The sequence below is a fragment of the Haplochromis burtoni genome, unplaced genomic scaffold (genome assembly GCF_018398535.1).
Source record: "Haplochromis burtoni strain Fernald_Lab_line unplaced genomic scaffold, NCSU_Asbu1 Contig_174, whole genome shotgun sequence".
NCBI lineage: Eukaryota > Metazoa > Chordata > Actinopteri > Cichliformes > Cichlidae > Haplochromis > Haplochromis burtoni.
In genome coordinates, this window is record NW_024582535.1 from 533408 (window position 1) to 543507 (window position 10100).

The following is a 10100-nucleotide window of genomic DNA, read 5'->3' on the forward strand; positions in this document are numbered from 1 at the left end:
AAACTAACTTAATCACAATTAGTCTGCAGGGACATTATATGACCCACTGGTTTCCTGTGTGTCTTTAAGTAGTCTATTGTCTCTTAATCCAGTGGTCCCCAGCCTTTTTCACACCTCCACACCCGTTAGTCTAAAAAACAATAACTGCTCCTAATGACCTTTGGGATTTTTTTTTGTTTTGTTTTGTTTTGTTTTTTTAAATGGGTTCAACTCAGTTATTAACCATTTCCACACCTACAATGACATGATCATCAGAAAGAGATTCCTGAGATGATGGAAGAAGGCGACGTGGTCTTGCCTTTTCTTTTCAGGTCACCCATTTAATGCAATATTCAAAAAAAACAACCCTTCAGCTGAGTTATCTATCTGATGCTGCTGAGTCGGGCGGATAAGTGAGAAAGTGCCACTGAAGAATTTGATGAAATAAGCAAATGTAAAGATAAAATGTTAAACTGCCTCCCCCTCCCCAACCAGAAAATCCCTCATCTTTACTTGTTAAGTCCGTGCCCACTGAACACCGATATTACATAATGTTATCTTACCATTTCTTTGTTTACTCAGAGGAAGTCCCTGCAGCGCACTTCCTTTGAGTAAACAGCATAAAGCACTTGCAGCTGGATCTGTGGAAGCCCAGAGATGTAAAACATAACAAGGATAAGAAAAATGTCTCTCCTTTTTAGCTCTTCTACAAAATCCTGCTCCCAAAAATATTTCGGATGTTAAAATATTCCCCTGTGATGATTTCAGTATCCTTCTGCTCCTGTTCTCCTGCTTCCACCTTACTGATCTCACATCAGCCCGTCACCACGGACTTGCTTTTTATCTGCTCAAAAATGTCTTCCAACAATAATTTTAATCATAGTTTCAAGACGCCAATGTCAGAAATGAAACGGACAAGAAAATGCCCCTCGTGTCAGTATACACTCACCTACCACTTCATTAGGTACACCTCTTTAAACACTAGTGTCATACCTGAATGTAATTCAACCCATTTAGGTACGTAGACATGGTCAAAACAACGTGCTAAACTTCAAACCGAGATTCAGAATGTAGAAGAAAGGTGATATACGTGATTTTACAACCCACGCATGCACAAGAGCCTCTCTGAAGGCACAGCACATTAAACCGTGAAGCATATGAACTACAGCAGGAGAAGACCGCACGGCCCTACTGTAAGCTAAGAAAGTGGAGCTATAATTCAGTTTTTGTAATATGTTGGAATAAATGTTTTACGAGTTGCCTTTCCCAACTGTAATGTACAATTATGCATCACAAATAGCTAAAAAGCAGTCTGCTAACAGTAAAGTTAATTAAAAAGCTTTTTAATTAATGGACAGGAATAACTTTTTTGCACTAATGCTGTAGGACTCAGACAAAGAGCTCCTTCTCATCTGGATAATGAGACTAGGAGATTATCATTGTGCTGTTTCACAATTAAGCTGAAACAACAACACATTTTTTCCCAACCAACAGTCAGAGGAGTGGGTTTTAGAAGGCTGGGTTCTCTGCTGTGTAATTAAATGCATGATGACACCAGTGTTATTGGACTGGTAGCAGAATGATATGAAAGAATCAGCAGCAGAATTGTAGCGCACACTGTTAAAAGCCAGGAAATCAGCTGTGGTTTGATGTTTGGTTTCCACTTTGATATGCAAGAGCTGCAACAGCGGGACTCAGAAGGGTTTTATTTTCAATCCGGGGCTCGCAGCTCAGAGCCGGCTTCCTCAGTTACTGATAGAGATCAAAAGGGGCAGGCAGGCACCCTGAATCTGGCTGTCAGGAGAAGAAAGAGTGTCTGTACTCAGGAGGAGTGAAATAAAAGAACACTTTCTTCATTCCTGTCCTTAATCCAGTCTCGAGAGTATCGTCTGTATCTTTTAAACCTCTGATGAAGCTTTAGTAAAAACATACAAATCAGATGTTTTAAGTCTAAATTTATTCTGCTGATGCTAACTTGAGAAGTAAATCCTCTTGCTCCATGCAGGTTTTGATACATTTTTTTCTGGTTTAATTCCTTTGTAACTTTTGAGGATTCCCAGATATTTTGTGCTTTCTTACAACATTTCACATATAGCACTTTTCAGCTCCTGGAAAGGGTCTTAATTTATTGTCTTCTACAGAAGTAAGAGGCTATAACACTGAACCATGTGTCTTCTTATGAAATTAGATATTACGCTTTTCATTTAGTTGACTTTCAGAGAAGATATAGGTGCACTGTTGGCTGAAATAGCACACATTGTGATATGTGATCAGCAGGGCTAGACTGGGACAAAAAATCAGCCCGGGCATTTTGACTAGTGACCGATCCACCATGGTATTATAGGAAAAGCCATAAAGCCTTTATAATAAACTTAAACCTACACAACCCTCCCTATTCTGGTATTCTAAACGGTCTGTAGCAAAAATATAAATCAACCTATTTTATAATTACATATACCTAACTAATAGGGTTGTCCCAGCAACAAAAGAAAAGGGAAAAAAATAGGGAACCACTCCCCCACCCTCTGTTTCAAGATGCTTAATTGACAAAACTGATTTTAATTTAATGCACGTATCAAACAAATGCACAGAAATCTATTATTTTTCTCCTGTAATCAAATAGATTCAACATCTTTCTTCAACAGAATTGCACAGACTGCACAGATGGTACCTTCCCAAAGGAAAGAATACTATAACTTACTAGGGTATATACTAGACTTAATATTTACTGAATACAATAATGTATTTCTATACATTTTACATCAGATGACAACTTGGTTGTAAGATTCTGATAAATATTTATTAAAAGCTAGACATTTTAAATGAGAATAAGAAAGAAAAGTATGGATCCTGGTGTTATTTGTCTCTCAGAAACAGTTAATTTCTTCCCTTCAACTCATTCATGTCACCTAAAATGTAAACCTGTTTCTCCATCACCTGTTCAGCTCTGATGATCCAGTAAGGACATCTCCTGGTTTCATCCTCATGTTTCCCTCTCACCACATATCCAAACCGACATCATGACCAGCAGCTTTACAGCTGTGGCTCCAGCAAACATCAGCTGATACTTGAAATTAACATTAAATAAATTCTACCGACAGCTGATCAAGCTCAAACGTGCTGCCGTTGTTTAGCGCGACATCTGCTGGTTCCCTCTTTCTGGAGAGAAAAGCCGATCAGCTGATCATTGATCAGTTTCATGATTGAATTAGCAATTTTCTAGCTGAAGTAGTGATGAAATCACGTTCCTTTTCACCTCAACTTTGAATTTCGACCTCCTCTGCTGTAACTGGTCAAGCCCAGAGTCGATCATGACCAACTGGCCAATCCACCACCATTCATTTATATCGTTAAAAAAATAAATAAATAAAACCCAATCGGCCCATAAAAACGAAAAATCACTAGCGGCCCACCGGGCAAATGCCCGTATGCCCGATGGCCAGTCCAGCCCTGTCAGCCCTGCAGTGGTGAATAATCCGCTGCTTCTTGCCTTCAGTTGAAGGCCGAGCTGAATTTAGTTTAATCAATTTTAAAGATCCTTCTAAGACTGGGAAATTAAGTTTATTTCAGATACACGCAAACACGCCATTCACCCCCGATTTTAGAACCAATACATACACGTTAGGAAGCATTATCCATCCCCGACCAGAGGGTGGCAGTGATGCGTTGATGAAGAGACAGGATGAAAAAGAAGTCTAGAAGTAGAAGAAGAGGACGAAGACGTGATTCGCGCTAACTGGAAGCAAGATGGCGGTGGCAGTGCGGAGCTTGCAAGACCAGCTAGAAAAAGCCAAGGAAAGTTTGAAGCATGTGGACGATAATATTCGTAAACTGACCGGACGTGATCCTAATGAATCAAGGTAAAAAGCTTAACTGGTTATTTAGTTTTTTAGCGAGTTCCTGGAGTGAAGCTGGAGAGCTGTACTCAGTCGACGCGTGCTAAGTTAGCGTGGGTCGGCTAACCTGCAAACAGCACCGCCTCATTGTTTTGTGTCGCACATATAATGTTTTTACCATCCTAATTTATTCGCATCAAACGAATAAAAATGAACCAAATCAGTGACTTCTTTAAATATTGAGTTGGGACATTAAATCTGGTAGATGAACAGAGTCGAGGCCCTGCAGGAGGCGTCGTCCGGGCGGCACATCACTTTGTCTTGCTTAATAATACAACGGTTCTGCAGCAACACAAATGCGTAATGTTAACGTGAGTCTTATTTGTCAGACTGTATTCTTTCTTTTGTGTTAACCTCTGTGTCTGCTGTGCTTGCAGGCCGGGTCAGATCCGTCGGCTTGGAGGCCCCATGGCAGGCCCTGGAGGAGGTGGTAGAGGCAGAGGAATAAATCTGCTAAGGTAAATCTTTGCGCCCCCCCTCTCGAAAAAAAAAGAGCTTTAGATTTTCAACTTTAGTGTGTGATCTGAAAAGTATGTACAACAGTACTTCACCCCTCACACATCTTCCACATTGTATTAAATGTGAGACTTGGCGTCAAGTCACTTCTTAAATAAGCCTTGTTTTGCTATTGTACAAATGGTCATACATGGTCATACAATGGTCATACATGGCCTTGCATTCTGTAACCAGCAACAAACCAGTTCAAACCTTCACACTTATAATCATATTGATTTCATCAGTTAGACATTAAAAGGGGGAATTGTTGTGATTTTCTTTTTTCATTTTAACGGCTACGGGGAAGTTAATTATCAGAAGCAGAAACTATATAACTTTCTCTAAGTAAGTAGCTTGGTTTACAAACTGTAATGGACTGAGAAGCTGCCCCATTTTGCAGGATAATTTGCCTTGGGTGTTTTGTTTTGTTTTTAAATGTGAACCATCCACACCCACTATAACCAAGAACAAAAACATGGAGTTGGAGATAAATGTTAATCACATTTGTCTATGATGTTTTTATGATTCAGTCTGTAAAGGAACCACTGGTGTTTCAGTTAAATGTTCAAAGAGGGTTTGAAAATTGTTGTTTTTGTCTTGATGCATGCTCAGTCGTCCAAGTAATTAAATCCCAGGAAGTTGATTGTTCATCAGGGCGTTGTTTTTAGTGGGCGAAACTTTTGGCCGCTCATTCAAGTGATTTAATATGCAAAGTGCTATGACCACTTAAGGACAATGAAACTGATCTCAGGGCCCATTGTTGGTCCTTAACGGTAGTTTGGGTCATTATGCAAATAAACAGTTTAAAAGGTTGGGGAAACCTAGAGTGAGCTCAGTCTGAGCTCAGTCACTTGGATGAGTGAAGCATTTCTCCGACAACACGTCCAGATGAACAGAATCAGCTTCCTTGGAGTTTCTTTGTGTCCCTCCAAAAAAAGGTAGAATAAATTATTTCAACAGTTTAAAATATTTAAAAATTCAGTCTGTGCATTTCTAAAGTTTTCCTCTTTTTGTCCTTTCTCAGACGCAGTCTCTCAGACATGGGAAGCGGCGGCCCTCCTGCCAAGCAAAGGGACATCGAAGGAGCCCTGCTAAGGTGAGATCTCGACTTGAAATATAATATAGTGATTGGGTAGTTTCTAGTTTTGGAGCTTGTGTAACACATTTTACCTGAAACCCTTCATTTAATATTAAGATTATTTAACAAGTGTAAGAAAATATGGTTCTTGTTTGGGGTGGGTGGTATTTCTGCACATGTGAGGCATTATTTGAATTAATTCTCAGCTTTCTGTAAGTTGTTTTTTTTTTTTCTCCCTTGTCTTGATTTCAAAGTACCATCTCTTATGAGTATTTGATCTTTGTGTGGCTGCAGGCTGGCAGGGGACCAGAGGGCCAGGAGGGACATGCGTCACGACAGCGACGCCGAGGATGACGATGACGTCAAAAAGGTAATTTTGTCAAAAATACCTGATCAGTATTTGCTTTCTCACAGTGGATTTTTTTCCTGCTTTGAAGTGATAAAAATCCTAACATTTGCTTCTTGTCCTTCCTTCAGCCGGCGTTGCAGTCGTCTGTAGTAGCTACCTCCAAAGAGAGAACGCGCCGAGATCTCATTCAGGACCAAACCATGGATGAGAGGGGAAAACAGAGGTAGCTCTTAAACTCTAGTTTTACATTCAGAGTTGGTTACTAAATATCCTGAGCCATGATTGGTTTAATTTCATCTGGCAAATGGCAAAACGTGTCTACAGCTGAGAATTAAGTGTGTGATGGTGTTGTTTGTGTTGTCTTGGTCAGGAATCGGCGCATGTTCGGCCTGCTCATGGGGACCCTGCAGAAATTCAAGCAGGAGTCAAATGTCTCTTCAGAAAAGGTGAGGAATAGATTCATCTTTTGCTTGGTTATGAGAACAGTATTTTTGAAAATATAGGTTTCTGTGTTGATGAGGTCATAAATTCCATGATTTTGTTTTCATGTTCTGCTTCATATTTCTTTTTGTCATCCTGTAGCAAAAGCGGCGTTCTGAGATTGAGCAGAAGCTCGAGGTTCAGGCTGAGGCTGAGAGAAAGAAGGTGGAGAATGAAAAGAGGGAGCTGTTTGAGGAGAGGAGAGCCAAGCAGACAGAGTTGAGACTTCTGGAGCAGAAAGTGGAATTGGCTCAATTGGTAAGACGGTGTATTTGTTTGAAAGTGGGACTAGCATGAAAGTGGCGGAGTTTTATTTTTAATGAAACTAGACTTACTGATTCGGCCAAACTAAATGTCTATTTCATTTATCACTGCTTAATTTTCACACCAAATTGTAACTTGATAAACATCTAATTTAATACTTAGTCTTTTAAAATCTTTTTTTGTAGCTAGAATGATGGGAAATGTAAAATCTTTTTTTTTTTTTTTTTCCCCCCATCCAAGCAAGAGGAGTGGACCAGCCACAATAATCGCCTGGTGAAATATATTCGCACAAAGACCAAGCCTCATATCTTCTACCTGCCTGGAAAAATGTGCTCCGCAACACAGAAACTCCTCGATGAATCCACCAAGAAACTAAATGGTGAGTGGGAATTTATTTTTGGAAGTGCACTGACAGTGTTGTGGCGGTGTTATATACTCACAGGGGATCTGTCTACTAAATAACATGAGGATTTTTTTTTTCTCAACAGCTGTGTTTGAAGAGAGGTGTGAGGCTTTTGCTGAACACCTCAGCAAGATGGAGTCGCGTCCCCGTCGACAACTAAACCGCGAACAGGACGGCAACACAGCGGCAACAGGGACGGAGCAGCCGGAGGAGGGTAAGCCAGCAGGTCAGGTAGTCAAAGTGACAGGTAATAAGGGCAATGTAGAGATGGAAGAAGAGGAGGAAGATGAGGAGGAGGAAAGAGAAAAGGAGAGGGATAGAAAGGTGACAGAGAAGGAGGAAGGGGAGAAGGAAGTGTCTAAGAAGGTAGAGGAAGAGCAGGAAGGGATGGAGTTAAGTGAGGAGAAGCGGGAAGGAGAGGATCAGAAGAAGGGAGACAAAGAGGGTAGTCCAGAGTCAGAGGAGATGGAGGTAGAGCAGGCAGTAGAGGAGGAGGACAGGGGTAAGGATGTAGGGGTGGAGATGGAACGCAAGCAGGGGCCCACAGATCTCCAGGACAGCAAGCCCTCTGAACCAGCTGTAAGCAGCCAGGAAGCCGAAAACACCAGCCATCAGCCCGAGCCCAGCCACGCTGCTGAGGAACCAGCAGCAGAGTCTCCTGTGAGCAGTGGGGCATCTAAAACCCCAGAACCCCCGTCAGCCCCTAGTGTGCCTGCACAAGTGTCCACAGTCCCTGGATCTATGGTCCAGGACTCCACAGTTGACAGGCAGGCAGTGGAGGGGAAATCGCAGGAGGAACCCCCACAAAAACTACCTGCTTCCCAGGAGGTCCCTGTTACTGCCCCAGCTAAGGAGGACAGCGGCAGAGGGAGAAAGAAGGAAAAGGAATCGAGGAAAGGCCGCAGTCGCAGTAACAGCTCTTCCTCTTCCTCCTCTGGCTCCTCCTCCAGCGGAAGTTCCTCTTCCTCCTCCGGGTCCAGCCGCTCCTCATCATCCTCTTCTTCCTCCTCATCCTCATCATCCAGCAGCCGCAGCCGAGACAGCGGCAAACGCAAGAGGAGGCCCTCAGATAGAGACAGGAAGAAGGGAGACGAGAGGCGAAGCCACAAGAGAGGAGGGAGTGGCGGAGGAGGGAGGGACTCGAGGGGATCGAAGAGGAGCGAGGAAGGAAGGGGCAGGTCGTCCCGGAGCGATAGGGAGCATAAAGATAGAGACAGGAAGGACAAGCGACGCTAATCTAATTCTTTTTCAGCTTCTGTAAAAACTGATGGAAAATAAGCTTCCAACTCTTTACTTCCAACATTAATTGTTTCCTCATAAAATAGTTTTGACATCAGGGGGTCTGCTGGTGGCCAGTTCCTCCATCTTTAACTTGGAGGAAAAAGAGTCTATCTCTAATTGAACCCCTTAAACAGTAAAGGTGTAAATTCCAAATGATTTATCCTTAGTCTCAGATTTGGTCTTTACACAGGTCTTTGTGACACAGTGAAGAAGGTTGTGAATGTTCTCTTTTTCATCTTAAGCATAATGAAGAGGCTGGGCTCTTGATGGTGGTCATTCACATACATTACTTTTGTTTCATGTTGTTGTGACAACGCTGTTTATTCCCATTTATTTCCACTGTTTTCAACAATGTCAAGCGTGATTTGCTCAAATACTGGATTGAAACTTTTTTGCTGGGGTGGGGTTAATGACTGATAATCTGCTTCAAAATAAAGTTGAAGTAGTGAAAATATGCTTGTTTGTGTGAATTCTTATTTGTTTTTATTTATTTTTAATACATCACACTCTTCAGTTTATTGAACAGTTCAGGCAAAAAAAGATCCTCAAAATACAAGTTATACTTTCCTAAGGATGTGTGAAGCGCCAACAGTGGTTAAGTTCAAATACATGTACTGAATTAGTTTTCAAGCATGTAGTTGAACCCTGAAGATGTTTGATCTAGTCATTCTTTTATTTAGACAAAGCCAAATCACAACAACAGCTGCCTATAGGCACCTTATATTGTAAGATAGATCCTACAATAATACATACAGAGAAAAACTCAACAATGATATGACCCCTATGAGCAAACACTTTGGTGACAGCGGGAAGGAAAAACTCCCTTTTAACAGGAAGAAACCTCCAGCAGAACCATGCTCAGGGAGGGGTGGGGCCATCTGCTGCGACTGGTTGAGGTGAGAGAAGGAAGATGGGATAAAAGACAGATTTGGTGTATTTTGTGGGTAACCAGCCCTAAAATGCAAAAACTCATTGGGAGTGACCAACACAAGCAGAGCAAAAAAGGCAAGCCTGAGATGGTCTGGGGGTGTGCAGAGGAGGGATAGATGTAGAAGGCTGAGCTTTGCAGCTCAGCCTTCTCTCCCGGAGGAAATCCGGGAGATCTCAAGAGAAGATTCATGGATGTAGTGAAGGAAGACCTACAAAGACATGCAGAACTGAGCACAAACTATGTCCATGTTTCATTTATTTATTTTTTAGAAACATTTTTTAAAGTATATGGGAATTTTTTTTAATTAGGAACCCAAGTGTACCTGAATGGATTTGTCATTGCAGTATATTTGGTTCCACTGTATATCCATGAGGAATTGTCATGTCTAAAGTCATTCTTAAATTGTCATTTTTAAAGAATCTATTTGACATGATCACAAGGGCTTGACGACCAGAAAAAATGTAATTAGCTTGAGAAAAGAAGGCAACAAGACTTCTTCACGGTTGTGAAGAGTTCCAGGTACTAAACACTTAGTGGGGCATTATGCCTCTGAGGGTCGTTGACACACTATTGATCACAAGTCATCTCAAGTCAAGGTGAGTCATTGTCACCTGGGATTAAATGGCCTGCATTTGTATAGCGCTTTACTCAGTCCCTGAGGACCCCAAAGCGCTTTACACTACATTCAGTCATACACACATTCACACACTATTAAGGATGAAACCAGTGTGTGAGGCCTTGCCCCACCCTATCATGAGCTATTAAGGTCACTTGAGGCAATGTGTGAGGGGGTTGAAGCACCTGGGACTGCATTGTAGGTGGCTGATAGCTGGAGTCGTTAGCCACCACACCTGTTCAGTGATGGTTGTTCACAACAGACATGGCCATAAAATGACCTGGATGACTGAGAACCTGCATACACATAATCAGCAATGATGTCTCTC

At 41.8% G+C, this 10100-nt stretch overlaps 1 protein-coding gene across 1 annotated transcript; it reads left to right on the forward strand.

Annotated features, from left to right (window-relative positions):
• The first annotated feature begins 3672 nt into the window (after positions 1-3672).
• Positions 3673-8677, forward strand: pnn (pinin, desmosome associated protein). The gene is made up of 9 exons (XM_005933891.2): positions 3673-3839; positions 4253-4333; positions 5395-5466; positions 5743-5818; positions 5926-6020; positions 6168-6243; positions 6380-6535; positions 6782-6920; positions 7030-8677. Exons 1-9 carry the CDS (start codon positions 3727-3729, stop codon positions 8178-8180), a joined length of 1959 nt encoding a protein of 652 aa, XP_005933953.1. The 5' UTR covers positions 3673-3726; the 3' UTR covers positions 8181-8677.
• The last annotated feature ends 1423 nt before the right edge of the window (positions 8678-10100 follow it).

Excerpts from the sequence above, each read along its gene's own strand:
- pnn (XM_005933891.2), top strand. The coding sequence starts at position 3,727 with ATGGCGGTGGCAGTGCGGAGCTTGCAAGACCAGCTAGAAAAAGCCAAG. Across the intron at positions 4,334-5,394 it reads AGAGGAATAAATCTGCTAAG|ACGCAGTCTCTCAGACATGG; the intron begins GTAAATCTTTGC and ends GTCCTTTCTCAG. Across the intron at positions 5,819-5,925 it reads ATGACGATGACGTCAAAAAG|CCGGCGTTGCAGTCGTCTGT; the intron begins GTAATTTTGTCA and ends TCCTTCCTTCAG.